This window comes from Doryrhamphus excisus, chromosome 5 (assembly GCF_030265055.1).
Source record: "Doryrhamphus excisus isolate RoL2022-K1 chromosome 5, RoL_Dexc_1.0, whole genome shotgun sequence".
Classification (NCBI taxonomy): Eukaryota; Metazoa; Chordata; class Actinopteri; order Syngnathiformes; family Syngnathidae; genus Doryrhamphus; species Doryrhamphus excisus.
The window spans coordinates 26,655,921-26,682,840 of record NC_080470.1 but is presented as its reverse complement, the minus strand read 5'-3'; the positions used below and the strand labels follow the sequence as shown (position 1 = coordinate 26,682,840).

The following is a 26,920-nucleotide window of genomic DNA, read 5'->3' as shown; positions in this document are numbered from 1 at the left end:
AGGTAAAGAAAACAGCATGGCAAAGCAGAGCAGCGGCAAACCTCTCGCCCACCGTGACTGCATGATCAATGGGGGCAGATGACCCCGTTGTCCGAGAAGCAAAAATTCGACCACGAGCACAGAGAATGCGTTCTGTTAAGGATGAGTTAGTTGATTTGAGCTGGAAACATTTGATGCAAAGGTGTCCTGTGGTTGGTTAGCTCAGTTGGTCAGAGCGTGGTGCTAATAACGCCAAGGTCACGGGTTCAACCCCCATACTGACCATCCATCTTTATGTGCTCCAGGAACAACAAAAGCCCACGGCGACAACCCGCTGGTCTCCATAACCAACATCACCCCACCCACCGGTGAAACACCCTCGACAAGACTGCCGAAAGACCGGGGAAAGGTAAAGAAAACAGCACGTCAAAGCGGAGAGCGGCAACAAACCTCTTGGTCACCAAGACTGCAAGGAGCAGATCAAAGGTGGCAGTGGACCCTATTATCCTCTACCCAAAATTTTACATCACGAGTGCAGAGAATGCGGACCGTGAAGGAACAAAAAAGCCCTCGTCCACAACACCCCACCCCTCATAACCCCCCCGGTCCCCATAACCAACAGCGCACAACCCAGTCAACTGCGAAAACACCCGCATCATGGCCGCCAACTGACCGGGGAGAGGTAAGTATTTGCCCAAGCAGGGGCTTGTTGGTCTAGTGGTATGATTCTTGCTTAGGGTGCAAGAGGTCCCGAGTTCAATTCTCGGACAAGCCCTCCCTCCCCCGAACTACTTTTCAACACAATTCCCAGAACACCACCATCAGTGAAGTTATATCAACGTTAATGTAACCTGACAGGATGTACTTCAGGGCCCGGCGCTGTCTGTACCCTTGCAGGTTCCGTGGTGTAATGGTTAGCACCCCGGACTTTGAATCCAGTGGTCTAAGTTCAAGTCTTGGTGGAACCAAGGGATTGTCCTGTTGCCCTTGTATTTTGAGGGCAAAAAGGAGGCGTTTGCAAGTGGACCTGAGACCCTGTCACTGGTCACCTGAACAGGGACTTGAATCCGGGACACTCAGATCAAAAATCTAACCTTCAGGTGACTGGCTCAACCTTTGCTGATATTTGGCTTGTCCATGTGGGCAGTTTAAGACCTCATTCGATCTTGGAAATGTCAATCCCGGGACCTGCCTCTTTCATTCCACTTCTTCTTCCTCCTCCAGTCATCCCCACCCACCGCGGCTGAAGCAGTGGCAATACAGCCTGAACAACAGTGTCAGTGTGAGCCCATAGAGGGTTACCTGAATCCCTCTTTGACAGAACCCCTCTTGAAATTGACTTTTTTTTTTTTTGTCCCGTCCAGCCATTGGGGCAGATAGTATTGTTGATCTAAATGCCCTTACATGCTAAACAGAGTTGCTCTGTGTCAGGAAAGGTGTTGGCTACAACTTTCCTGTACCATGAAATTTTTTTTGCTGTTATTTGATGTTTTTGTTATGCGCATTTGGAGCGACCGGACCGGAGCAAGAAGAAACACAGAAAAGAAGAAGAGAAGGTGGGGTGGGGTGTGGTGGGGGGGGGGGGGGGGGGGGGCAGTAGAGAGAGAGAGACAAAAACAGCAGCAACAAGAATTCCCATAACAACAACAGTGACAAACAGAACAGTTAAATGTCAATGATGGCTAAGGGTCACAATAGAGATGATATCAGTGAAGTGAAACAGTCCAACTTACCAGTAGCAATAGTAACAATGAAGACATGAACCATGATAGTGAACACAATTACAGCCATACAGTTACAGTAATTAAAATCTCACTGCTTGACATCATTTTTACTGTAATAATAGCATACCAATAGCATATAGACATCAGGGATAAGATGGTAGATTGTGTAGAGAATCACCCATGTGCTGTGAGTGTCCATATGGAGGTGTGTACTTCTGTGTATATATTCATATATGTGTCCGTAAGTGTGCTTGTGTATGTGAATGCGAGTGTGTGAATGTGTAATTGTCACTGAGAATGACAAAAGGAGAGAGACTGCCTTCTACCACCCAGCAAACCCCGCCCCGCGCAGCCAGGTCAAGCCCCCACCGCCAGAGATCCTTCGGCCCCGTGGGTGTGAGCAAAGCCAAGGCCGACTCCCCAAGACCCGCCCCCGAAGCATCTCCCTGAAGAGACCAGCAAGAGGCCATGGAGGAGCAATCCCAACCGGCAACAGGGCGCCAGCAGGCCGGAGGAGATCCGCACCCCCGAGACCAGCGGGAGACCATACCCCACTAGGGCAGAAGGGCATCGAGGGCCACACACCTGTGGGCACAGGGGCGCCCCCGCCAACCGGGAGGGAGCCCATCCACGGCCGGAGGCGCCGCCCCCCGCCCCCCACACACCCCCAGGAAGCAGAACCCGGCCCGCCCCAGGTAACCCCAGGCCTGACTACCAACACAGGACCGCCCCGGCCAGGACAGAAGAGGCCCGGGCACACTGCCCCATGGAGGACCGGGCGGTAGAGATGGAACGCCTTTGCGCCAGACCCCCGCAAGGCCCCCCATATATCTATATAGCCATATACACACACGCACACCCACACATATATATATATACATAATTATAATAAAACTAATCATTATTTATCTAAGTATTTAAAACAATAAATACATAAAATAATCTCAGACACACGCAAGCACACACTGTGGACGTCCCCAGGTTGGGCGTCCGGGGCATCACAGGGCGGGGGACCCAGGGGTCCCAGACCCACAACCAGGCCCCGAGCCCAGGGAGGTACGGACCGCCAAGGGATAGCACCCCCAGACTCCCCTCGACCACGGCATCGGGGCTACGGCAGTGTGGCAGACAAAGGAGCGGGCGAGGGAAGGAGGCCCGCACATGAGCAAGCGGAGGGGGCGTGCAGGCGAGTGGTAAGGCGAGTGGTAAGGCGAGTGGTAAGGCGCTCCACCGCGCCGGCCGACACCCGCCGGGCAGCTTACCCCCGTGAGGGAGAGCCATAGCTCCAAGTCATGGGGAGGCCAAGCACCAGAGCCGAGGAGTTAAGACCAGCGCAAGGCCACCGACGGACCCCACCATCCACCGGGAGGGCCGACCTCCCCCCCGTCCCCAGAACCAGCAGCGCTCCATCCACGTACCAGAGAACCATCCCTGACGAGCCCCAAGGCAAGACTGGGGATGGGCAAAGACAGGGACAGCGATGCAGCAGAGCATAGGACCAGTGGCCGCAGACACCCAAACGCCCAGAAGAGCACCGTCCCCCCAGCAGGCCCCACTCCAAGGAGCATGTCCCCCATCCCCACACGCCACCCAGGCCCCCGTCCCCATGAGCAGGATCAGGCCACCACAGCACAGCAACCCCAAGCCACCACCGTAGACTTCAGGCCACCAGCAGCGCGGACCCCACTGCCTGGAGGCCGGTGAACGCCCCCCCAAGGGCACGTTGGTGCCCGCGACCCAGGACAGACCCAGGGAGGTAGCGCCAACCATGACCCTAGGGGCAAGCCCCGGCATCAGCTGGTTTGAAATTGACTTTTAATTACTGAAGTGTGTGTGAGGGTTGCCTTGCTTTTATGCTTTTAAGGATGTTCTTTTTCGTTGGCAGGTGCTGAGGGTCCAGAGCGGCAGCCTGTTGGTTCCCTTTTTTCCCACTTTTGGTTTACTGAGTCACGGATGCAGTGTGGTTTGGATCCCTCCCATTATGTTACCGCTGTCGTGGTAAGCCCCAGCCCAGGCCTCTTTTCTTTTTGACTCCTCCCATCACCACTTTATTTGTATTATTCATGGTTTGTCACTCATTTTAAGATAATCGTTTAATAAAATAACTACTTTTATCATTGTAAATCACAATCTTGTTCTGTGGGATTTTGGGGATTAATGTAGAGTTTGTGATTGATCAAACCTGTTACATCCTGGGGTGAAAGTCCCCAGGTGGCGTTGTCAGCAAACTACCTACCCCGCTCGCTTAGCCACACACGCAATGACACCACAGCCCCTCCATGCAGGCCAGTGATGCACCCAATCAGTCATCTGGGAAATATGGATTGTGTGTCCAAACTGGGGACAGATGCTTGTGTATACACCTTCAGAGATCAAGCACATGTCCTTGTTCCCATGTTTTTGTAAAAGTAGGAATTGAACGGCATTGTTTCCACCCAGTTTCGAACCGGGGATCTTTTACATGTGAATGGGGATCAATGGGGAATGGGCTGTGAAGAGGACTGGCGAGGTCACAAAGCAGTTGCCAAACAATGAATCACGACGATGTGTCCAAAGTGGGGGCAGAATGACAATTGTCCAAATTGACAAATATTTCTCCTTTGTAGGGAAAATTGTAGTTCATATAACATGTTCCAGAAATAATGGGCTTTTTCTCAACAAAACAAGAAATCACAATTGGAAATGAGGCTTGAAAGGTTTAAAAGCCAGCTGTGAAGAAAGCACCTGAGCCAACCTCAGGCTCACCTTAATGTCTCAGTGAACTCAAGGTTGGCTGGATGGGCGGGATTTTGAAGTTAAGGTCCTTTTTCCAAACTATTTGCCAAGTCACAATGCAAATCAGGATTATGCTGAAAACCGTGCTTGAACCAGGGACCTTCAGATCTTCAGTATAACGCCCTCCCACCTGAGATATTTCAGCTGCTAAAGTGGCTCTCAGTCTGGGCTAAAAGAAGGGCAGTGTGACACTGGGTCTGTGCCACATAAGTTGCTGTGTCCCTGGTCCAGTATGTTGTCATCTTGGGTTGGAATGTCCCCATGCTGGTAACGGGTGGGGAATACAGTCCGTTGATGAGAATAAGCGGTGCAGAAAATGGATGGATTTCATTGGTTGAAGTCTCCAGCTACCATAAAATTGTTCATGGTCCACTTTGGCCAATTGACACCACATCAAAGATGGCGGCGCGCACAGACGCAGCGGCTCACGGCTCTCCCTTTCAGTGCTTTTTTTGCTTATTTTATGTGTGTTTGTCTATGGACTCTATCCACGTATACATCGGCATTACACCATTACACCCGACAGGACCTTGTGGACATCGGCTACCGACACAAACTGGCAGTTTGCAGAGACTTTCATCGTCGACACAACATCCCAGACGAACTAGCGAGACCAATGGGCGCTCCGTGGATTGTTGTCGGGTCTGGAAAGAGGCGCAGGCGGCGTCGGGAGCACAAGCAGAAGCGGGGTCGCAGGTCCGGCCTACTGCTACGGCTACGAAACAACCCACATAAGCCACCCCTGCCCAGCCTGTACCTCACCAACGCCAGATCCATTACCCACAAAAAGGACGACCTGGAGTTACAGCTTGAGGGAAACCGCTACATTCGTGACTGTTGTGTTCTAATCATCACGGAGACCTGGCTCAAACCGACGATCCCCGATGCTAGCGTGCAGCTAGCCGGCCGCTCTCTACACCGCTGGGATCGAACAGAGGACTCCGGTAAGAGCAGAGGTGGGGGGGTCTTTATTTACGTGCATGAGGATTGGTGCAACAACAGCAAGATCATAGAGACTCACTGCTCCCCTGACATTGAGTACATGTCCGTAAGATGCCGGCCGTATTTTCTCCCGAGGGAGCTAACTGTTGTGATCGTCACCGCTGTTTACATCCCACCAGATGCTAACGCTAGCACAGCACTCTCTCTCCTGTTGAACGTCATCAATGAACATCAGCGGGCCCACCCTGATGGCGTTTATATTATAGCCGGGGACTTTAATAAGGCCAATTTAAAGACTGTACTCCCGAAGTTTCATCAGCATGTCAAGTGTCCAACGCGAGGAGCAAACACTCTTGATCATGTTTGCTCAAACATAAAGCACGGCTACAGAGCAACACCACTCCCCCACCTCGGACAGTCAGACCATCTCTCCCTGCTGCTCACTCCTGCATACATCCCCCTCAGACGCAGATCCAGACCCACCAAAAAGATCATCACCACATTGCCGGAAAATGCACTCAGTGAACTTCAGGACTGCCTCCAACACACAGACTGGGACCTATTTCAACATCAGGACCTGGAAACATACACAGTGACAGTACTAGACTATATCAAGTTTTGTATGGGAACTGTGTCTGTGGACAAAGTCATCCGGATTTTTCCAAACCAGAAACCCTGGATGACCAGCCAGGTCCGCTCCCTCCCCAAAGCCTGCAACTCTGCCTTCAGGTCAGGCGACAGAGCTCTGTACAGTACGGCTCGAGCTGACCTGAGAAGAGGAATAAAAACAGCCAAAGCGGACTACAACAGGAGGATAGAGTCCCACCTCTCCAGCACGAGAGGTGTGGCAGGGACTGCAGAGCATCACTAACTTCAGAGGACGTGATGTGATGTCAGGAGACCTGAGCGTGTCTCTGGCAGAGGAACTCAACAGTTTCTTTGCCCGCATTGAAACACCACAGCCACACTCATCTTCTCCAGCCCTGCCCCCAGCTCCTCCCGGCCCCACGACGACCCCCCCCCCCCCCCCCATTAACTGTAAGAGAGCATGACGTGAGGTGTGTGCTCCAAGCAGTGGACCCCAGGAAGGCCCCGGGCCCTGACAGCGTACCTGGAAAGGTTCTCCGAGCATGTGCACACCAGTCCGGAGTCTTCTGCAGGATTTTCAACCTCTCCCTGGCCCAAGCAGTCATCCCCACCTGCTGAAATCCGCCACAATCATCCCCATCCCGAAAAAGTCACCCGCATCCAGCCTCAGTGACTATCGCCCTGTTGCCCTCACACCCATAATCATGAAGTGCTTTGAGAGACTGGTCCTCCAGCACATAAAAGGCTGTCTCCCCCCCCCCCCCCACTCGACCCCCACCAGTTTGCATACCGGGCGAACAGATCCACAGAGGACGCCATCGCCATAGCCCTGCACGCGGTGCTGAACCACCTGGAACAACAGCACAGCTATGCCAGGATGCTCTTTGTGGATTACAGCTCGGCCTTCAACACCATCATCCCGGACATCCTAACTACAAAACTGGACACCCTAGGCCTCCCTCCCCTCACATGCAGATGGATCAAGGACTTCCTAACAAACAGACCCCAGACTGTGAGACTCGGCCCCCACCTTTCCTCCACCCGCAGTCTGAGCACCGGATCACCACAGGGCTGCGTGCTGAACCCCCTCCTGTACTGCCTCTACACACACGACTGCAGTCCGGCCCATGAGAGCAACATCATCGTCAAGTTTGCTGACGACACCACAGTGGTCGGACTGATCTCACAGGGAGACGAGGCAGCTTACAGGGAGGAGGTCCAGAGGCTGACGACTTGGTGCTCCGACAACAACCTAGCCCTGAACACGCACAAAACAAATGGAGATCATCGTGGACTTCAGAAGGAACAGAAGTGACCCCCCCCCCCCCTCTACATCAATGGCGAGTGTGTGGAAAGGGTCCACACATTCAGGTTCCTGGGAGTCCAGATCTCCGGCGACCTCTCCTGGACAGACAACATCACAGCTGTCATAAAGAAGGCCCAGCAGTGTCTACACTTCCTGAGAGTCCTCAGGAGGAACAACCCGAACAGGGAGCTGCTACTGGCCTTCTACCACTCGTCCATCCAGAGCCTGCTGACCTACTGCGTTTCCACCGGTACGGAAGCTGACTGAGTCGGACAGAGGGAGGCTTCAGAGGACAGTCGCGGCAGCACAGCGCATCATCGGCTGCCCTCTCCCCTCCCTGATGGACATCTACTCCACCCGGTGCCTCAGCAGAGCTCGCAACATCATCAAGGACAATTTACATCCCGGTGCTCAGCTGTTTGACCTGCTGCCCTCCGGCAGACGCTACAGGTGCATCAAGGCAAAAACAAGCAGACTGAGAAACAGCTTCTTCCCAAGAGCCATCACCACCCTGAACTCAGACATACAACGTACAAATGTGCAATATTTTCCATCACTGCCTCTGTTACTATCTCAATCATATTTATTTATTTAACAACCATTACAATACACTCATATGTGACTTTACTCATCTGTATACACCAGACATTATTTGCACTATGACCCATTGATCATTGCACTAAAATTAATATATCTGCTCCTGCATATGCTCCTGTGCAATACTATGTGTATATTTTGGATATCTTGTATATATCTTGTTAAATTGTTTTTTTTCTCTACTTTATATACTTTTTTGTTTCTTTAAACTTGACTACTTCACTGGAAGGAGAAGCTCTCCAATTTCGTTGTACATCTTGTATAATGACAATAAAGGCCATTCCATTCCTATGGAACTTTATGCTGAGCCATGCGAGGTACGCCATATGGCTGAGACGGAACCTCACAAAGTTTGAAAAAAAGAAGATACCCGTATGGACATACTTTGAGGCTAATGTAAAGAAGGCCATGTCGATATGCCGGGCCGCCGACCAAGAAAGCTTCGAGAACTCTTTTACAGAAGGGAGCAGCCTAATCTCAGTAGCAGACAATGGCAAAATAATGTTCAACTTATAGGCTAGAGAGAGGAAAGGGAAAAAAACATTATAATAGTAATCAAAAATAATAGTGATAATAATAATGACAACAATTAAAAATATACATATATATACATATATATACATATATATATATGATTTTTTAAAAATAATAATTTTAAAAAAACGCAGATCTGTGATGTACTGTTGTAAGTTCTATAATAAAAAATAAAAAAACGTCCGATCTCAGAAGCTAAGCAGGGGCCGGCCTGGTTAGTACTTGGATGGGAGACCGCCTGGGAATACCAGGTGCTGTAAGCTTTTTATGGTTTCTGCTCTTGCCTGACAGCAGAGGGCGCTGTTTGACACTTTTTGCTGGAGTCTAGTTTGGCCTGTGTCGCCTTCAAATAGGATCTTTTCAGTTAACCTGGTAGCTTATGGCCATACTACCCTGAAAACGCCCGATCTCGTCAGATCTCGGAAGATAAGCAGGGGCGTGGTTAGTACTTGTATGGGAGACCACCTGGGAATACCCTAACCCTATCTTGAAGGTTAGAATCACATGGACTGTGGATGTAGCCATGGCACCAATGACAACAAGGTAAATGAAATGTACCCCCTACTGGTGGCAGGTGGCAGCGATGACAGTGATGATGACTCGGACAACCATTATGGATATGCCTGACTTGTTTCTGACTTGTACTTTGACTCAGATGACGAGAACACTTCCGTTTAGATGTAAGCACATTTTTTGACAAAGATGACCTGCGAGGTAAAAACCGAGAGGACAGCCTAGGAGCGACTGCAAACAGATAAAAGCGTGATAAACAGGAGGGAAATGTTAGAATAAAATGTAGATACAGGTATTATTTTGTTAGTTATCACCCTTATATCAATTTGCTAAGACAATAGAAAGTGACAAGGAATGTTCCCGTGACCCTAATCAGAGACCCACAGCGACCCCCAGGTCCTGGAGGTGCCTGGATGCGCCAACAGCGACCCTGCAGATGCTCATGTTAATCCTGCAAGAATGTGTCAAGATAAGAACTCATTTCATTTCATTTTCTACCGCATTTTCCTCACAAGGGTCGCGGGGGTACTGGAGCCTATCCCAGCTGTCTTCGGGCGTGAGGCGGGGTACACCCTGGACTGGTCGCCAGCCAATCCCAGGGCACATATAGACAAACAACCATTCACACTCACATTCATACCTATGGACAATTTGGAGTGGCCAATTAACCTAGCATGTTTTTGGAATGTGGGAGGAAACCGGAGTACCCGGAGAAAACCCACGCATGCACGGGGAGAACATGCAAACTCCACACAGAGATGGCCGAGGGTGGGAATTGAACCCTGGTCTCCTAGCTGTGAGGTCTGCGCGCTAACCACGCGACCGCCGTGCCGCCGATAAGAAGTCATAAAACATTAAAAGTAATTGCTCTCACATACACACACTCACATAGACAAACAAATACAGCTCGTGCAACTGCCTTCTCCACAACCCCCCCCCCCCCCCCCCACCTTAGAGTTGCACGACCATGTAGTAGGGACCCCCGAAAGAGAATAAAAAGAGGGGAGTGTGAACTGCATATTCAGAGTGGAGCGGCATGTCACTGGGTATGTGGTTTCACTCTCCTCGCTGCGAGCAACTTTGAATATTGTTGTTTGTCTCTTCTGTATTTCTGTATTTAAGTGTTTTTTAAAAGTGTCACAGGAGTTTGAACCTGACATTGACCTGGCAGCTTACGGCCATACTACCCTGAAACCCCCCAATCTCGGAAACTAAACAGGGGCCTGGTTAGTACTTGGATGGGAGACCGCCTGGGAATACCAGGTGCTGTAAGCTTTTTATGGTTTCTGCTCTTGCCTGACAGCAGAGGGTGCTGTTTGACACTTTTTTTGTGGCGTCTAGCCTGCATCGCCTTCAAATAGGATCTTTTCAGTTGACCTGGCACCTTACGGCCATACTACCCTGAAAAAAAACGGTGTGAGCAGTTGCAGAGTAGATCACAGAGAGATATTTTTTAGATATATTCAGTTTTTTCTTTTCAATTGAAAGTGTTTTTTTTTCTTAAAAATTCTCTTTTGTGAATGTTCAGGGAGTGGGTCCGCTCCCCCCTCCCTGTCCTCCCCCACCCCCCAAATTTGTGGCTGGTGGGGGGAGGGGCACTTTTTTTTTTTTAAACAAGGAGCACAAGTCAAGCTGGTAGCCAGGGAGCCATCAGACAAGGCTGCTGCCTATCCTAGGCAATTAGCTGTGGCAGTGGAAGTTGTGGGTGAGGGGGCCATTGCACCACTGGACAAGGGAATTGTTCTAAACTGTGGAACCATGACAGGATGCAGATTTAAAGGAATAAATAGATACGAAGTCACAATGAAGGATATGGAGGGTAAAAAGAAGCTCCTGGATGGTCTAAGAATCCAGAATTGCAGGTTAATTGCCTCTGAACCATGCAGAGATGAACTGACTGTTTCTTTTTTAAGTCACCCGGTATATACTGTTGGAATTTGACCACCTGTTCTTAGGTCAGTGATTCCTGTGGGTGTCGTGTTGGAGGCAAGAGATGACAACAAACTTGTCAGTTATATGGTTTACTCCGGGCTCATAAGTCTTCCCCTAACACCTGCAGAGACGTAGGCTTTACTTACAGGTCAGAACAAATGAGTACAGCTAACTGTCCCTGCCCGGCTTTTATTATGCTAAGAAATGTCGGTAGATCTCTGGCGCATCACAGGTGGCCCCCTCCTCTCCTCGGCCGACATCTTCTCACCAAAGGGAAATGTCCACCTCCAAGCAGGATGGGCGGGGTGGAGCGGTGGAGCCAGCCGTTATCGACAGGTTTGTTGCCGACGTCATGCTCCCCCGTTATCTGTTGTTAGTCAAAATTGTGGATGTGTAGGAGAGCTCCGGAACTGTATGTGCATGAAAGCGATTATGTGTCCTGTGATTTGCCCAAGGTTGCTTGGTTCTACTTGATTAAATGTAGTGCATAGTTATATGAGTGAGACACAAGAAATGGGAGACAAACACACATGAAATCCTTCAATACTGAAGACAGTGAAATAATTAAGAAACTGGAGGACTGGGGAGTGACAGTTGTGTCACCAATAAAGAGGAGAAAGTGGCCAGGAACGGACATTATGGATGGCACACGCTTCTGCCGCGTCAAATTCAATGAAAGGGTCCGCTCACTCCCCTTCGCAACCGAATTCTCAACACTTGAAGGGGAAGAATATTTCAAGGTGATGCACGATAGGCAGGTCAAGGTGTGCAGGCTCTGTATTCAACCTGGGCACAGCCTAAGAGAGTGCCCGGAATTCAAGTGCTTCAGCTGCGGTGCACAGGGCCACTACGCCAGGGAGTGCCGTCAATCAAGCGACCCAGCGGGAGATGAGGAGATGCCGGAAGCCAGAATCCAAGCAGAGGCGGTCAGCATGGAGGAGGAAGAGGGGCAAAGGCCTCAGAACGTCAAGATCACTGCAGCAGCAAGGATGGAAGACAAGGAACAGAGTCCGTGAGGGTTCGTGAAGACGGCGCAAATGAGACAGCAGAGCTGAAGCGCAAAAGGAGCGACGGGAATGAAGAGAGTGTGGAAGAGCTAACAGCAGGACGAGAAGACGAGACAACAGGAGAGGACACGGTCAACGAAAGTAAGAATGACATTGCTGACAAGAGGCATAATCATGGGGAGGAAAAATGGAGGAGAGTGATTGATGGGTTCAAGGTGATTGAGGGAATCTGGGGAGAGGAAAGGGAGCTGGAAGTGTGTGGGGCAACAACGAGTAAAACTAGAGAGAGTCTAAAAGATGTATCGAGTGAGGGAGAAAAGGGTAACGGGGAAGAGACGAAGGGAACATTACATCATTCCCAAGTGAGGAGTCGGATAAGGGGCAGGAGGGTTTGACAGTGCAAGAGGAGATCAAGGGGAGAACAGCTGATCTGAAGGAGACAAAGAAACTGATCAGATTAATGTAGAATTAAAAGTGGGGGGTGTCAGACTTTTCTCCTTCTCACATGAAGTCAATGCTGACGCTTTCCTCATTCAATGGGAACGGACTAAGAAATAAAGAGAGACTGCTTTATGCAATGCAAATATGTAAAGAGGACATTGTTTGTCTGCAAGAGACTAACTGGGATGGGGGGGGTTATAGATTATATTGAGAAAGAGTGGATTGGGGAAATATTTGTTAATAATGGAGAGAAGAATGCGAGGGGTGTGGCAATATTAGTTAGGAAGGGAGTGGTGGAAGATGTAAGATGTAGTGTGGGAAGGATGGGAAGGGGAGGGTTTTAGGGATTGAGTTTCATTATGGTGGCAAAACATATCAGCTATGGAACATCTATGCACCGAACGATGAGAGGGAAAGGAAGGTTTTTTGGGAGTTTGAAGGAGTTCATGGAAGAGAACTGTGTGATGGTCGGGGATTTCAATGTGTGGTGTGGGAGGTTGGATGTGTGCACAGGGATGAGGTTCAGGGATGACAGCTTAAGGGGGGTTCTACTGCAAAATATGAGAGCAAATGGAATGGTGGATGTATGGCGGGAACGAAACCCAGCAGGGAAGGTGTTCACAAGGAAACAAGTGGTGGGGGTGCTCAAACAAAGCAGAATAGATTTGGTTTGGGCAAAAGAAAACATCTTAAACAAGATAGGATCAATCAAATATAAGATGACTGCAATCAGCGATCATGCAATTGTGTGTTTGACTATATCACAAGGGAGGGAGGGGAGGGGAGGCGGGGTGTGGTGTTTGAATGGAAGCCTACTGCACGACACTAAATATAAAAATCAAGTGGAGACATGCATTGCAATATGGATGAATGATAGTATGTATGAGGATAATGTTGGGGAATGGTGGGAAAGGGTCAAAAGAGCAATTAAAATATTGAGCATAAAATATGGGAGAGATAAGAGCAGGAGAGAGAAAGAAAGAGAAAGGAGGCTGAGGGATGAGCTGGACAAGGAGAATGAAAAAATAGACAATGGGGGAAGTGATCTAACGAAATACATAGCCCTAAAATATGAATTAGAGGATATAGAGGAGAGGAAGTGTAGAGGGGCGATGGTGAGAAGTAGAGCAAGATATGTGATTGAGGGAGAAAAATGTAGTGGATATTTTCTGGGCTTGGAAAAAACAAACCAGAAAAGGAGCTTCATAGGGGAGATAGAGGATGGGGAAGGGGGGATCATCACAGATGGATTTGGAATAGTGGAGAGGGTAGAGCAGTTTTATAGGGACCTATTTAAGGAGGAAAATGTCGACAAAAGAGTCATGGAACAGCTTCTAGAAACGGTGAGGGTCAAGGTCAGCGAAGGAGATAAATTAATAAGTGAAAGAGAAATAGACAGAAGAGAGATAGAGCAATTAGCGAATTAAAAAGGAATAAAAGTCCAGGTTCGGATGGACTGATAGGAGAATTTTATATTGAGTTTAAAACCATACTAACTCCAGTATTATATAGATTATTTAAGTAGATGGAGGAGACAGGGGAGATACCAAATAGTATAAGAATGGGGGTTATAAGTTTAGTATATAAAAAGGGTGAGAGGGAAAAATTAGAAAACTATAGACCAATTAGTATGTTGAATAATGATTATAAAATACTGGCAAAAGTAATAACAAACAGGTTAAAGAGATTCATAGGGAACATTATAGGAAAAACACAATCTTACGGCATACCTGGGAGGGACATCACAGACACAATATGTTGTATTAAGGATGTAATTGATTATATGAAAAAAGGCGGTGGAGGGATTATCATGAGCATAGATTTAAATAAGGCTTTTGACAGGGTGAATCACGAATATTTATTTACATTACTTAAAAGAATAGGGTTTGGAGATAGGCTGGTAGGCTGGATAAAAAGAATGTATAAAAATGTCGTAAGCGTTATAAAAGTTAACAGCGTTCTAACAGGGTTAATAAGATTAGAAAGGTCTGTCAGACATGGCTGCCCGATGTCGGCCTTATTATACTCTCTATCAGCCGAACCGCTGGCATGGCTATTGCAAGGGAACAATAATATTAGAGGGATAAATATACCAGGAGGACAGAGGAGCTTAGTATACCAATATGCAGATGACACAACTATCACAGTAAAAGATGAGGAGAGTGTAGGAGAAGTACTGGAAAGTATAAAAGCCTATGGTAGGGCATCGGGGGCAAAGGTCAACATTGGGAAGTCGGAGATGATGTATATAGGAGTAAGTGAATCAGGGAAGAATGAGATGGGGTTAAAGGTGAAGAAGGACTATATATATGAAGATCTTAGGGATAAATGTGGGGATAGAGGGAGTAAAGGAAGGGATAGAAAGTACGAAGGAATAATAAACAGTATGAAGAATACATTGAAATTTTGGAAAAAGAGAGGACTAAAATTAAAAGGGAAAGTGGTGGTGGTGAATGCACTGCTAATGAGTAAAATGAGCGTTGGATGTGCCTGGTTAGTACTTGGATGGGAGACCGCCTGGGAATACCAGGTGCTGTAAGCTTTTTATGGTTTCTGCTCTAGCCTGACAGCAGAGGGCGCTGTTTGACACTTTTTGCTGGATCTAGTTTGGCCTGCGTCACCTTCAAATAAGATCTTTTCAGTTGACCTGGCAGCTTATGGCCATACTACCCTGAAAATGCCCGATCTCTGAAGCTAAGCAGGGGCGGGCCTGGTTAGTACTTGGATGGAAGACCGCCTGGGAATACCAGGTGCTGGAAGCTTTTTATGGTTTCTGCTCTTGCCTGACAGCAGAGGGCGCTGTTTGACACTGTTTGCTGGAGTCTATTTTGGCCTGCGTCGCCTTCAAATAGGATCTTTTCAGTTGACCTGGCAGCTTACAGCCATACTACCCTGAAAACGCCCGATCTCGTCCGATCTCGGAAGCTAAGCAGGGGCGGGCCTGGTTAGTACTTGGATGGGAGACCGCCTGGGAATACCAGGTGCTGTAAGCTTTTTATGGTTTCTGCTCTTGCCTGACAGCAGAGGGCGCTGTATGACACTTTTTGCTGGAGTCTAGTTTGGCTTGCATCGCCTTCAAATAAGATCTTTTCAGTTGACCTGGCAGCTTACGGCCTTACTACCCTGAAAACGCCCGATCTCGTCAGATCTCGGAAGCTAAGCAGGGGTGGGCCTGCTTAGTACTTGGATGGGAGACCGCCTGGGAATACCAGGTGCTGTAAGCTTTTTATGGTTTCTGCTCTTGCCTGACAGCAGAGGGCGCTGTTTGACACTTTCTGCTGGAGTCTAGTTTGGCCTGCGTCACCTTCAAATAGGATCTTTTCAGTTGCCCTGGCAGCTTACGGCCATACTACCCTGAAAACGCCCGATCTCGTCCGATCTCGGAAGCTAAGCAGGGGCGGGCCTGGTTAGTACTTGGATGGGAGACTGCCTAGGAATACCAGGTGCTGTAAGCTTTTTATGGTTCCTGCTCTTGCCTGACAGCAGAGGGCGCTGTTTGACACTTTTTGCTCGAGTCTAGTTTGGCCTGCGTCGCCTTCAAATAGGATCTTTTCAGTCGACGTGGCAGCTTACGGCCATACTACCCTGAAAACGCCCGATCTCGTCAGATCTCGGAAGCTAAGCAGGGGTGGGCCTGGTTAGTACTTGCATGGGAGACCGCCTGGGAATACCAGGTGCTGTATGCTTTTTATGGTTTCTGCTCTTGCCTGACAGCAGAGGGCACTGTTTGACACTTTTTGCTGGAGTCTAGTTTGGCCTGCGTCGCCTTCAAATAAGATCTTTTCAATTGTCCTGGCAGCTTACGGCCATACTACCCTGAAAACGCCCAATCTCGTCAGATCTCGGAAGCTAAGCAGGGGTGGGCCTGGTTAGTACTTGGATGGGAGACCGCCTGGGAATACCAGGTGCTGTAAGCTTTTTATGGTTTCTGCTCTTGCCTGACAGCAGAGGGCGCTGTTTGACACTTTTTGCTCGAGTCTAGTTTGGCCTGCGTCGCCTTCAAATAGGATCTTTTCAGTCGACGTGGCAGCTTACGGCCATACTACCCTGAAAACGCCCGATCTCGTCTGATCTCGGAAGCTAAGCAGGGGTGGGCCTGGTTAGTACTTGGATGGGAGACCGCCTGGGAATACCAGGTGCTGTAAGCTTTTTATGGTTTCTGCTCTTGCCTGACAGCAGAGGGCGCTGTTTGACACTTTTTGCTGGAGTCTAGTTTGGCCTGCGTCGCCTTCAAATAGGATCTTTTCAGTTGACCTGGCAGCTTATGGCCATACTACCCTGAAAACGCCCGATCTCTGAAGCTAAGCAGGGGCGGGCCTGGTTAGTACTTGGATGGAAGACCGCCTGGGAATACCAGGTGCTGGAAGCTTTTTATGGTTTCTGCTCTTGCCTGACAGCAGAGGGCGCTGTTTGACACTTTTTGCTGGAGTCTATTTTGGCCTGCGTCGCCTTCAAATGAGATCTTTTCAGTTGCCCTGGCAGCTTACGGCCATACTACCCTGAAAACGCCCGATCTCGGAAGCTAAGCAGGGGCGGGCCTGATTAGTACTTCGATGGGAGACCGCCTGGGAATACCAGGTGCTGTAAGCTTTTTATGGTTTCTGCTCTTGCCTGACAGCAGGGGGCGCTGTTTGCCACTTTTTGCTGGAGTCTAGTTTGGCCTGCGTCGCCTTCAAATAGGATCTTTTCAGTTGCCCTGGCAGCTTACGGCCATACTACCCTCAAAACGCCCGATCTCGTCCGACCTCGGAAGCTATGCAGGGGCGGGCCTGGTTAGTACTTGGATGGGAGACCGCCTGGGAATACCAGGTGCTCTAAGCTTTTTATGGTTTCTGTTCTTGCCTGACAGCAGGGGGCGCTGTTTGCCACTTTTTGCTGGAGTCTAGTTTGGCCTGCGTCGCCTTCAAATAGGATCATTTCAGTTGACCTGGCAGCTAACGGCCATACTACCCTGAAAACATCCGATCTCGGAAGCTAAGCAGGGGCGGGCCTGGTTAGTACTTGCATGGGAGACCGCCTGGGAATACCAGGTGCTGTATGCTTTTTATGGTTTCTGCTCTTGCCTGACAGCAGAGGGCGCTGTTTGACACTTTTTGCTGGAGTCTAGTTTGGCCTGCGTCGCCTTCAAATAAGATCTTTTCAATTGTCCTGGCAGCTTACGGCCATACTACCCTGAAAACGCCCGATCTCGTCCGATCTCGGAAACTAAGCAGGGGCGGGCCTGGTTAGTACTTGGATGGGAGACCGCCTGGGAATACCAGGTGCTGTAAGCTTTTTATGGTTTCTGCTCTTGCCTGACAGCAGAGGGCGCTGTTTGACACTTTTTGCTGGAGTCTAGTTTGGCTTGCATCGCCTTCAAATAAGATCTTTTCAGTTGACCTGGCAGCTTACGGCCATACTACCCTGAAAACGCCCGATCTCGTCCGATCTCGGAAGCTAAGCAGGGGCGAGCCTGGTTAGTACTTGCATGGGAGACCGCCTGGGAAAACCAGGTGCTGTAAGCTTTTTATGGTTTCTGCTCTTGCCTGACAGCAGAGGGCGCTGTTTGACACTTTTTGCTGGAGTCTAGTTTGGCCTGCGTCGTCTTCAAATAGGATCTTTTCAGTTGCCCTGGCAGCTTACGGCCATACTACCCTGAAAACGCCCGATCTCGTCCGATCTCGGAAGCTAAGCAGGGGCGGGCCTGGTTATTACTTGGACGGGAGACCGCCTGGGAATACCAGATGCTGTAAGCTTTTTATGGTTTCTGCTCTTGCCTGACAGCAGAGGGCGCTGTTTGACACTTTTTGCTGGAGTCTAGTTTGGCCTGCGTCGCCTTCAAATAAGATCTTTTCAGTTGTCCTGGCAGCTTACGGCCATACTACCCTGAAAACGCCCGATCTCGTCCGATCTCGGAAGCTAAGCAGGGGTGAGCCTGGTTAGTACTTGGATGGGAGACCGCCTGGGAATACCAGGTGCTGTAAGCTTTTTATGGTTCCTGCTCTTGCCTGACAGCAGAGGGCGCTGTTTGACACTTTTTGCTCGAGTCTAGTTTGGCCTGCGTCGCCTTCAAATAGGATCTTTTCAGTCGACGTGGCAGCTTACGGCCATACTACCCTGAAAACGCCCGATCTCGTCAGATCTCGGAAGCTAAGCAGGGGTGGGCCTGGTTAGTACTTGGATGGGAGACCGCCTGGGAATACCAGGTGCTGTAAGCTTTTTATGGTTTCTGCTCTTGCCTGACAGCAGAGGGCGCTGTTTGACACTTTTTGCTGGAGTCTAGTTTGGCCTGCGTCGCCTTCAAATAGGATCTTTTCGGTTGACCTGGCAGCTTATGGCCATACTACCCTGAAAACGCCCGATCTCTGAAGCTAAGCAGGGGCGGGCCTGGTTAGTACTTGGATGGAAGACCGCCTGGGAATACCAGGTGCTGGAAGCTTTTTATGGTTTCTGCTCTTGCCTGACAGCAGAGGGCGCTGTTTGACACTTTTTGCTGGAGTCTATTTTGGCCTGCGTCGCCTTCAAATGAAATCTTTTCAGTTGACCTGGCAGCTTACGGCCATACTACCCTGAAAACGCCCGATCTCGTCCGATCTCGGAAGCTAAGCAGGGGCGGGCCTGGTTAGTACTTGCATGGGAGACCGCCTGGGAAAACCAGGTGCTGTAAGCTTTTTATGGTTTCTGCTCTTGCCTGACAGCAGAGGGCGCTGTTTGACAGTTTTTGCTGGAGTTTAGTTTGGCCTGCGTCGCCTTCAAATAGGATCTTTTCAGTTGACCTGGCAGCTTACGGCCATAGTACCCTGAAAACGCCCGATCTCGTCCGATCTCGGAAGCGAAGCAGGGGCGGGCCTGGTTAGAACTTGGATGGGAGAACGCCTGGGAATACCAGGTGCTGTAAGCTTTTTATGGTTTCTGCTCTTGCCTGACAGCAGAGGGCGCTGTTTGACACTTTTTGCTGGAGTCTAGTTTGGCCTGCGTCACCTTCAAATAGGATCTTTTCAGTTGACCTGGCAGCTTACGGCCATACTACCCTGAAACCGCCCGATCTCGTCCGATCTCGGAAGCTAAGCAGGGGCGGGCCTGGTTAGTACTTGGATGGGAGACCGCCTGGGAATACCAGGTGCTGTAAGCTTTTTATGGTTTCTGCTCTTGCCTGACAGCAGAGGGCGCTGTTTGACACTTTTTGCTGGAGTCTAGTTTGGCCTGCGTCGTCTTCAAATAGGATCTTTTCAGTTGACCTGGCAGCTTACGGCCATACTACCCTGAAAACGCCCGATCTCGGAAGCTAAGCAGGGGAGGGCCTGGTTAGTACTTGGATGGGAGACCGCCTGGGAATACCAGGTGCTGTAAGCTTTTTATGGTTTCTGCTCTTGCCTGACAGCAGAGGGCGCTGTTTGACACTTTTTGCTGGAGTCTAGTTTGGCCTGCGTCACCTTCAAATAGGATCTTTTCAGTTGACCTGGCAGCTTACGGCCATACTACCCTGAAAACGCCCGATCTCGTCCGATCTCGGAAGCTAAGCAGGGGCGGGCCTGGTTAGTACTTGGATGGGAGACCGCCTGGGAATACCAGGTGCTGTAAGCTTTTTATGGTTCCTGCTCTTGCCTGACAGCAGAGGGCGCTGTTTGACACTTTTTGCTCGAGTCTAGTTTGGCCTGCATCGCCTTCAAATAGGATCTTTTCAGTCGACCTGGCAGCTTACGGCCATACTACCCTGAAAACGCCCGATCTCGTCCATTCTCGGAAGCTAAGCAGCGGTGGGCCTGGTTAGTACTTGGATGTGAGACCGCCTGGGAATACCAGGTGCTGTAAGCTTTTTATGGTTTCTGCTCTTGCCTGACAGCAGAGGGCGCTGTTTGACACTTTTTGCTGGAGTCTAGTTTGGCCTGCGTCGCCTTCAAATAAGATCTTTTCAGTTGACCTGGCAGCTTACGGCCATACTACCCTGAAAACGACCGATCTCGTCCGATCTCGGAAGCTAAGCAGGGGCGGGCCTGGTTAGTACTTGCATGGGAGACCGCCTGGGAAAACCAGGTGCTGTAAGCTTTTTATGGTTCCTGCTCTTGCCTGACAGCAGAGGGCGCTGTTTGACACTTTTTGCTCGAGTCTAGTTTGACCTGCGTCGCCTTCAAATAGGATATTTTCAGTCGACGTGGCAGCTTACGGCCATACTACCCTGAAAACGCCCGATCTCGGAAGCTAAGCAGGGGAGGGCCTGGTTAGTACTTGGATGGGAGACCGCCTGGGAATACCAGGTGCTGTAAGCTTTTTATGGTTTCTGCTCTTGCCTGACAGCAGAGGGCGCTGTTTGACACTTTTTGCTGGAGTCTAGTTTGGCCTGCGTCACCTTCAAATAGGATCTTTTCAGTTGACCTGGCAGCTTACGGCCATACTACCCTGAAAACGCCCGATCTCGTCCGATCTCGGAAGCTAAGCAGGGGCGGGCCTGGTTAGTACTTGGATGGGAGACCGCCTGGGAATACCAGGTGCTGTAAGCTTTTTATGGTTCCTGCTCTTGCCTGACAGCAGAGGGCGCTGTTTGACACTTTTTGCTCGAGTCTAGTTTGGCCTGCATCGCCTTCAAATAGGATCTTTTCAGTCGACCTGGCAGCTTACGGCCATACTACCCTGAAAACGCCCGATCTCGTCCATTCTCGGAAGCTAAGCAGCGGTGGGCCTGGTTAGTACTTGGATGTGAGACCGCCTGGGAATACCAGGTGCTGTAAGCTTTTTATGGTTTCTGCTCTTGCCTGACAGCAGAGGGCGCTGTTTGACACTTTTTGCTGGAGTCTAGTTTGGCCTGCGTCGCCTTCAAATAAGATCTTTTCAGTTGACCTGGCAGCTTACGGCCATACTACCCTGAAAACGACCGATCTCGTCCGATCTCGGAAGCTAAGCAGGGGCGGGCCTGGTTAGTACTTGCATGGGAGACCGCCTGGGAAAACCAGGTGCTGTAAGCTTTTTATGGTTCCTGCTCTTGCCTGACAGCAGAGGGCGCTGTTTGACACTTTTTGCTCGAGTCTAGTTTGACCTGCGTCGCCTTCAAATAGGATATTTTCAGTCGACGTGGCAGCTTACGGCCATACTACCCTGAAAACGCCCGATCTCGTCAGATCTCGGAAGCTAAGCAGGGGTGGGCCTGGTTAGTACTTGGATGGGAGACCGCCTGGGAATACCAGGTGCTGTAAACTTTTTATGGTTTCTGCTCTTGCCTGACAGCAGAGGGCGCTGTTTGACACTTTTTGCTGGAGTCTAGTTTGGCCTGCGTCGCCTTCAAATAGGATCTTTTCAGTTGACCTGGCAGCTTATGGCCATACTACCCTGAAAACGCCCGATCTCTGAAGCTAAGCAGGGGCGGGCCTGGTTAGTACTTGGATGGAAGACCGCCTGGGAATACCAGGTGCTGGAAGCTTTTTATGGTTTCTGCTCTTGCCTGACAGCAGAGGGCGCTGTTTGACACTTTTTGCTGGAGTCTATTTTGGCCTGCGTCGCCTTCAAATGAGATCTTTTCAGTTGCCCTGGCAGCTTACGGCCATACTACCCTGAAAACGCCCGATCTCGGAAGCTAAGCAGGGGCGGGCCTGGTTAGTACTTGGATGGGAGACCGCCTGGGAATACCAGGTGCTGTAAGCTTTTTATGGTTTCTGCTCTTGCCTGACAGCAGGGGGCGCTGTTTGCCACTTTTTGCTGGAGTCTAGTTTGGCCTGCGTCGCCTTCAAATAGGATCTTTTCAGTTGCCCTGGCAGCTTACGGCCATACTACCCTCAAAACGCCCGATCTCGTCCGACCTCGGAAGCTATGCAGGGGCGGGCCTGGTTAGTACTTGGATGGGAGACCGCCTGGGAATACCAGGTGCTCTAAGCTTTTTATGGTTTCTGCTCTTGCCTGACAGCAGAGGGCGCTGTTTGACACTTTTTGCTCGAGTCTAGTTTGGCCTGCGTCGCCTTCAAATAGGATCTTTTCAGTCCACGTGGCAGCTTACGGCCATACTACCCTGAAAATGCCCGATCTCGTCAGATCTCGGAAGCTAAGCAGGGGTGGGCCTGGTTAGTACTTGGATGGTAGACCGCCTGGGAATACCAGGTGCTGTAAGCTTTTTATGGTTTCTGCTCTTGCCTGACAGCAGAGGGCGCTGTTTGACACTTTCTGCTGGAGTCTAGTTTGGCCTGCGTCACCTTCAAATAGGATCTTTTCAGTTGCCCTGGCAGCTTACGGCCATACTACCCTGAAAACGCCCGATCTTGTCCGATCTGGGAAGCTAAGTAGGGGAGGGCCTGGTTAGTACTTGGATGGGAGACTGCCTGGGAATATCAGGTGCTGTAAGCTTTTTATGGTTTCTGCTCTTGCCTGACAGCAGAGGGCGCTGTTTGACACTTTTTGCTGGAGTCTAGTTTTGCCTGCGTCGCCTTCAAATAGGATCTTGTCAGTTGACCTGGCAGCTTACGGCCATACTACCCTGAAAACGCCCGATCTAGTCCGATCTCGGAAGCTAAGCAGGGGTGGGCCTGGTTACTACTTGGATGGGAGACCGCCTGGGAATACCAGGTGCTGTAAGCTTTTTATGGTTCCTTCTCTTGCCTGACAGCAGAGGGCGCTGTTTGACACTTTTTGCTGGAGTCTAGTTTGGCCTGCGTCGCCTTCAAATAGGATCTTTTCGGTTGACCTGGCAGCTTATGGCCATACTACCCTGAAAACGCCCGATCTCTGAAGCTAAGCAGGGGCGGGCCTGGTTAGTACTTGGATGGAAGACCGCCTGGGAATACCAGGTGCTGGAAGCTTTTTATGGTTTCTGCTCTTGCCTGACAGCAGAGGGCACTGTTTGACACTTTTTGCTGGAGTCTATTTTGGCCTGCGTCGCCTTCAAATGAGATCTTTTCAGTTGTCCTGGCAGCTTACGGCCATACTACCCTGAAAACGCCCGATCTCGGAAGCTAAGCAGGGGCGGGCCTGGTTAGTACTTGGATGGGAGACCGCCTGGGAATACCAGGTGCTGTAAGCTTTTTATGGTTTCTGCTCTTGCCTGACAGCAGGGGGCGCTGTTTGCCACTTTTTGCTGGAGTCTAGTTTGGCCTGCGTCACCTTCAAATAGGATCTTTTCAGTTGACCTGGCAGCTTACGGCCATACTACCCTGAAAACGCCCGATCACTGATTGGTGATTGAGTGCAGGTGAGAGTGTGAGCAAACAAGAGGCAACCCTGAGTGTGTACTCCCTGTCTTCCGATTTATTTTGAAGAATTTTAGCCAAATTTCCGCCTAAAACGTAATACTTGTACGAAGCAACCCCACGCCCCCACCACCACCAACCGCGGCTGGGGGGGGTGGGTGTCAAATGATGCCGGGGCCTATAAGAGGGAAAATGGAGCGAGCAGAGAAGAAAAGCGTGGACGAGACAACAAATGCAGACAACAAGTATGAAAGACAATTAACAGTGGCAGTGGAAGTAGTAGGACAGGAAAAAGTAACGATGATGGAGATATGTAAGAAAATTAGAGAAGAATGTGGACGAGTGGTGGGATGCCGCCAAAAATCCCTGACAAAATTCGAAGTTACTACAGAAGACAAAAAAGGAAAGGACCGTCTGCTGGACGGCATCACATTGAAGACCAATAAGATTATAGCGTCAGAAATTCGTAATGACGAGCTCGTCGTCTCGTTCCTTGGCCTTCCAGTGTACATTGAAGATGAGGTGATCCTGAAGAAGCTGGAGGAATGGGGAGTTCAGGCAGTGTCCACCATCAGAAGGCGCATGTGGCCAGGCACCGACATCGCAGACGGAACACGCTACCTAAAGGTGCGCTTCAACGAAAAAGTCCGCTCCCTACCATTTGCAACTAAGTTTGAGACCCTCGAGGGGGAAGAACACTTTCGGGTGCTACACGACCGCCAGAGGAAGGTATGCAGATTGTGCATCCAGCCCGGCCACATTATCCGAGATTGCCCGGAGTTTAAGTGCTTTAAATGTGGCGAGCAAGGCCACTACGCCAGAGAGTGTGAGGAGAATGAAAGGGGCGATCGCGGCCCATTGCCGATGCAGGCTGAGGCGGTGCTGGGGGGCGGCTTGACAGCAGAGGCGGAGATGCTGGTTGAGGGAGCGCTGGAGAGAGACATGGAAACGCCGGCAGCTACAGTGCTAAGTGAAGGAGAGGAAAAGAGAATGGAGAGGATGCCAACGCCAATGGAGGTGGCAGCGGCGACGACGATGACAGCAGCAACGGCAGCTGCGGTGACAGCGACGGCGGCTGCGGTGACAGAGACGGTGGCGGAGGAGGCGGCTGAGGCTGAGGCGGCAGCGACAACGGCGGCGGCTGAGGCGGCTGAGGCGGCAGCGACGACGGCGGCGGCTGAGGCGGCAGCGACGACGACGACTGAGGCAGCAGCGATGACGACGACGGCGGCCGAGGCGGCAGCGACGACGACGACAACACCAGCGACAAAGACGAGGAGAACGGCGGGAGCGGTGACAAAAGCGGAAACAGGGAACGACGGAGCAAAAGCAGGCCCCAGCACGGCGAGGGACGACGACGGGGGCGACGAAGCCACAGGCAGGTGGGAGGAAATGGGCGACCTTTCGAGCCCGGATGAAATGGAGATCCAACAGCTTAAAAGTTACAAGAGGAAAAAAGAGAGAAAACTGTATAGAATGTAAGGTAGATAATTCCCACCCACAAAAGATAATGAACGCCGTGACAATTTCAAATTTAAACATAAACGGCGTCAGAAATATGAACAAACTTGAAAGAGCACTACACAGACTAGACGCGGACATAGTATGCTTGCAAGAGACAAGATGGACAAACGAACTCCTCCCGGAAATACGAAAGAGATGGACAGGGCCGATATTCGTTAACAACAAGACACAAAAGTCATGCGGCGTAGCCATACTCCTAAAAGAGAACTGCGTTGAAAATGCGGTCCAAATACAAACAAACAGCGAAGGAAGAGCGCTAATTGTAGACTTCATGCGGGCCAAAATAAAATACAGGCTGATAAACATCTACGCATCGAATAATGAAATCGAAAGGAAGGCTTTCTTCGAATGGCTGGGCCCCTTATGCATACCAAACACGCTGCTGGTAGGGGACTTTAACGTACGCTGCACCAGGATGGACGCTTGCAGCGCCTCCACCTTCAAACCCGATGTCTCCCGAGCAGCCCTACTCAGCCTGCTAAAAGACAAAAACCTTGTTGACGTGTGGAGGAACGACAACCCCAACAAAAGAGGGTATACAAGAAAACAGGTAGTGCGGAAAAAACTGAAACAGAGTAGAATAGACCTGTGTATTGCAAAGGAAGAAATTATAGGACATGTACGGGAACTGAAGTGGGAGTTTACAGAATTAAGCGACCACGCTATCATGACATTAACCTTAGGGCCCAAAGGGGAGGGGAAGGGCGGGGGAACCTGGTGCCTCAACTCCTCGCTAGTACAAGACCCGGCATACAAAAATAAGATAACCACCCTGCTCCAAAGTGAACTTGTGCAGGAGTTGATGGAGGACGATGCCATCCAAGGATGGGAGACGATAAAGACTTTCATCAAAAAGCAGAGCATAAAATTTGCCAAACGGAAAAAGCAAATAGACAACGAAAACAGAGTAATGCTGGAAAGCAAAATAGCAATAGAGGAAAAAAAGATAGAAGAAATACCACAATATAACATCGAAAAATACATCCAATTAAAAAAGGAACTGGCCGTATACGAAAAAGAAAGGTGCGAAGGCGCAATCATCAGAAGTAAAGCGCTTTGGGCAGCAAAGGGCGAAAAGTACACCAGTTTCTTCTTAAACCTTGAGAAAGAAAAACAGAGGAAAATGTACATAAAACAACTAGAAGACAAAAGGGGCCAAACAACCTCAGATTTTGTTGAAATCCTCGAAATCACGAGAGACTACTATGCAGACCTCTTCACAGGAGGCCAAATCAACGAACAAAGCGCAGATGAGATCATAGAAAGAGTCACCGCAAAGGTGACCGAGGCCGGAAGACGCGCCTGTGAAAGAGACATACGCATAGCGGATATAGAAAAAGCAATTAAAGAACTGCAGCCCCGCAAAAGTCCCGGAAGCGACGGCCTTACGGCCGAATTGTACAAAGCATTCACCGTTACGCTGGCACCCATGCTGCACAAAGTATACCAACGCATGGAGGAGAGGGGAGAGATGCCGACCTCTATGGCCACGGGCATCATCACCCTCATCCACAAAAAAGGCGACAGGGAAAAACTAGAGAACTACAGGCCAATAAGCCTGCTAAATGTGGATTATAAAATACTCGCCAAAGTGTTAGCAAACAGGCTAAAAGGAGTCTTAAAAGAAATTATCTCACCCACCCAGGCGTACAGTGTGCCGGGAAGAGATATCACAGACACAGTGAGAACCGTGCAAAACGTGGTGGAACACATGAAGGAAGAAAGCGGGATAGTGATCAGCCTAGACTCAAATAAAGCCTTCGACAGGGTGGAGCACCCTTTCATATGGAAGACGATGCAAAAAGTAGGGGTGGGCAAAAGGATGCTACGATGGCTGCAGCTGCTGTACGGGCAGGCGAGAAGTTGCGTGAAAATAAATGGCACAATGACAGACACCTTCCCCCTGACGAGATC

The 26,920-nt window shown here is 50.0% G+C and overlaps 1 protein-coding gene, 25 non-coding genes and 15 pseudogenes across 26 annotated transcripts; all 41 read left to right on the top strand.

Annotated features, from left to right (window-relative positions):
* The first annotated feature begins 190 nt into the window (after nucleotides 1-190).
* Nucleotides 191-264, top strand: trnai-aau (transfer RNA isoleucine (anticodon AAU)). The gene has a single exon. It is a non-coding gene; the product is annotated as a tRNA-Ile (tRNA).
* A 418-nt stretch (nucleotides 265-682) lies between these two features.
* On the top strand, nucleotides 683-754 carry trnap-agg (transfer RNA proline (anticodon AGG)). The gene has a single exon. It is a non-coding gene; the product is annotated as a tRNA-Pro (tRNA).
* Nucleotides 755-875: 121 nt separating this feature from the next.
* Nucleotides 876-947, top strand: trnaq-uug (transfer RNA glutamine (anticodon UUG)). The gene has a single exon. It is a non-coding gene; the product is annotated as a tRNA-Gln (tRNA).
* Nucleotides 948-3,216: 2,269 nt separating this feature from the next.
* Nucleotides 3,217-24,594, top strand: LOC131129485 (uncharacterized). Its single transcript, XM_058073105.1, has 6 exons — nucleotides 3,217-3,701; nucleotides 5,005-6,172; nucleotides 11,614-11,898; nucleotides 11,940-12,038; nucleotides 23,988-24,452; nucleotides 24,500-24,594. The coding sequence occupies exons 1-6, from the start codon at nucleotides 3,657-3,659 to the stop codon at nucleotides 24,592-24,594; spliced, it is 2,157 nt and encodes a 718-aa protein (XP_057929088.1). The 5' UTR covers nucleotides 3,217-3,656.
* On the top strand, nucleotides 14,992-15,100 carry LOC131130302 (5S ribosomal RNA; annotated as a pseudogene).
* On the top strand, nucleotides 15,213-15,331 carry LOC131130342 (5S ribosomal RNA). The gene has a single exon (XR_009130039.1). It is a non-coding gene; the product is annotated as a 5S ribosomal RNA (ribosomal RNA).
* Nucleotides 15,444-15,562, top strand: LOC131130371 (5S ribosomal RNA). Its single transcript, XR_009130067.1, has one exon. It is a non-coding gene; the product is annotated as a 5S ribosomal RNA (ribosomal RNA).
* Nucleotides 15,675-15,793, top strand: LOC131130369 (5S ribosomal RNA). The gene has a single exon (XR_009130065.1). It is a non-coding gene; the product is annotated as a 5S ribosomal RNA (ribosomal RNA).
* Nucleotides 15,906-16,024, top strand: LOC131130367 (5S ribosomal RNA). The gene has a single exon (XR_009130063.1). It is a non-coding gene; the product is annotated as a 5S ribosomal RNA (ribosomal RNA).
* LOC131130365 (5S ribosomal RNA) lies at nucleotides 16,137-16,255 on the top strand. Its single transcript, XR_009130061.1, has one exon. It is a non-coding gene; the product is annotated as a 5S ribosomal RNA (ribosomal RNA).
* Nucleotides 16,368-16,486, top strand: LOC131130241 (5S ribosomal RNA). The gene has a single exon (XR_009129995.1). It is a non-coding gene; the product is annotated as a 5S ribosomal RNA (ribosomal RNA).
* LOC131130299 (5S ribosomal RNA) lies at nucleotides 16,599-16,707 on the top strand (annotated as a pseudogene).
* On the top strand, nucleotides 16,820-16,928 carry LOC131130270 (5S ribosomal RNA; annotated as a pseudogene).
* LOC131130250 (5S ribosomal RNA) lies at nucleotides 17,041-17,159 on the top strand. Its single transcript, XR_009130002.1, has one exon. It is a non-coding gene; the product is annotated as a 5S ribosomal RNA (ribosomal RNA).
* On the top strand, nucleotides 17,272-17,380 carry LOC131130285 (5S ribosomal RNA; annotated as a pseudogene).
* Nucleotides 17,493-17,611, top strand: LOC131130363 (5S ribosomal RNA). The gene has a single exon (XR_009130059.1). It is a non-coding gene; the product is annotated as a 5S ribosomal RNA (ribosomal RNA).
* LOC131130227 (5S ribosomal RNA) lies at nucleotides 17,724-17,842 on the top strand. Its single transcript, XR_009129984.1, has one exon. It is a non-coding gene; the product is annotated as a 5S ribosomal RNA (ribosomal RNA).
* LOC131130242 (5S ribosomal RNA) lies at nucleotides 17,955-18,073 on the top strand. Its single transcript, XR_009129996.1, has one exon. It is a non-coding gene; the product is annotated as a 5S ribosomal RNA (ribosomal RNA).
* On the top strand, nucleotides 18,186-18,304 carry LOC131130355 (5S ribosomal RNA). Its single transcript, XR_009130052.1, has one exon. It is a non-coding gene; the product is annotated as a 5S ribosomal RNA (ribosomal RNA).
* Nucleotides 18,417-18,535, top strand: LOC131130229 (5S ribosomal RNA). The gene has a single exon (XR_009129986.1). It is a non-coding gene; the product is annotated as a 5S ribosomal RNA (ribosomal RNA).
* Nucleotides 18,648-18,756, top strand: LOC131130297 (5S ribosomal RNA; annotated as a pseudogene).
* On the top strand, nucleotides 18,869-18,987 carry LOC131130354 (5S ribosomal RNA). Its single transcript, XR_009130051.1, has one exon. It is a non-coding gene; the product is annotated as a 5S ribosomal RNA (ribosomal RNA).
* On the top strand, nucleotides 19,100-19,218 carry LOC131130276 (5S ribosomal RNA; annotated as a pseudogene).
* On the top strand, nucleotides 19,331-19,449 carry LOC131130346 (5S ribosomal RNA). Its single transcript, XR_009130043.1, has one exon. It is a non-coding gene; the product is annotated as a 5S ribosomal RNA (ribosomal RNA).
* LOC131130248 (5S ribosomal RNA) lies at nucleotides 19,562-19,670 on the top strand (annotated as a pseudogene).
* LOC131130287 (5S ribosomal RNA) lies at nucleotides 19,783-19,901 on the top strand. The gene has a single exon (XR_009130006.1). It is a non-coding gene; the product is annotated as a 5S ribosomal RNA (ribosomal RNA).
* On the top strand, nucleotides 20,014-20,132 carry LOC131130269 (5S ribosomal RNA; annotated as a pseudogene).
* LOC131130373 (5S ribosomal RNA) lies at nucleotides 20,245-20,363 on the top strand. The gene has a single exon (XR_009130069.1). It is a non-coding gene; the product is annotated as a 5S ribosomal RNA (ribosomal RNA).
* Nucleotides 20,476-20,584, top strand: LOC131130247 (5S ribosomal RNA; annotated as a pseudogene).
* On the top strand, nucleotides 20,697-20,815 carry LOC131130275 (5S ribosomal RNA). Its single transcript, XR_009130005.1, has one exon. It is a non-coding gene; the product is annotated as a 5S ribosomal RNA (ribosomal RNA).
* Nucleotides 20,928-21,046, top strand: LOC131130267 (5S ribosomal RNA; annotated as a pseudogene).
* Nucleotides 21,159-21,277, top strand: LOC131130372 (5S ribosomal RNA). The gene has a single exon (XR_009130068.1). It is a non-coding gene; the product is annotated as a 5S ribosomal RNA (ribosomal RNA).
* On the top strand, nucleotides 21,390-21,508 carry LOC131130349 (5S ribosomal RNA). Its single transcript, XR_009130046.1, has one exon. It is a non-coding gene; the product is annotated as a 5S ribosomal RNA (ribosomal RNA).
* On the top strand, nucleotides 21,621-21,729 carry LOC131130296 (5S ribosomal RNA; annotated as a pseudogene).
* On the top strand, nucleotides 21,842-21,950 carry LOC131130256 (5S ribosomal RNA; annotated as a pseudogene).
* Nucleotides 22,063-22,181, top strand: LOC131130249 (5S ribosomal RNA). The gene has a single exon (XR_009130001.1). It is a non-coding gene; the product is annotated as a 5S ribosomal RNA (ribosomal RNA).
* LOC131130364 (5S ribosomal RNA) lies at nucleotides 22,294-22,412 on the top strand. The gene has a single exon (XR_009130060.1). It is a non-coding gene; the product is annotated as a 5S ribosomal RNA (ribosomal RNA).
* LOC131130266 (5S ribosomal RNA) lies at nucleotides 22,525-22,643 on the top strand (annotated as a pseudogene).
* LOC131130230 (5S ribosomal RNA) lies at nucleotides 22,756-22,874 on the top strand. The gene has a single exon (XR_009129987.1). It is a non-coding gene; the product is annotated as a 5S ribosomal RNA (ribosomal RNA).
* On the top strand, nucleotides 22,987-23,095 carry LOC131130295 (5S ribosomal RNA; annotated as a pseudogene).
* LOC131130255 (5S ribosomal RNA) lies at nucleotides 23,208-23,316 on the top strand (annotated as a pseudogene).
* Nucleotides 24,595-26,920: the final 2,326 nt, after the last annotated feature.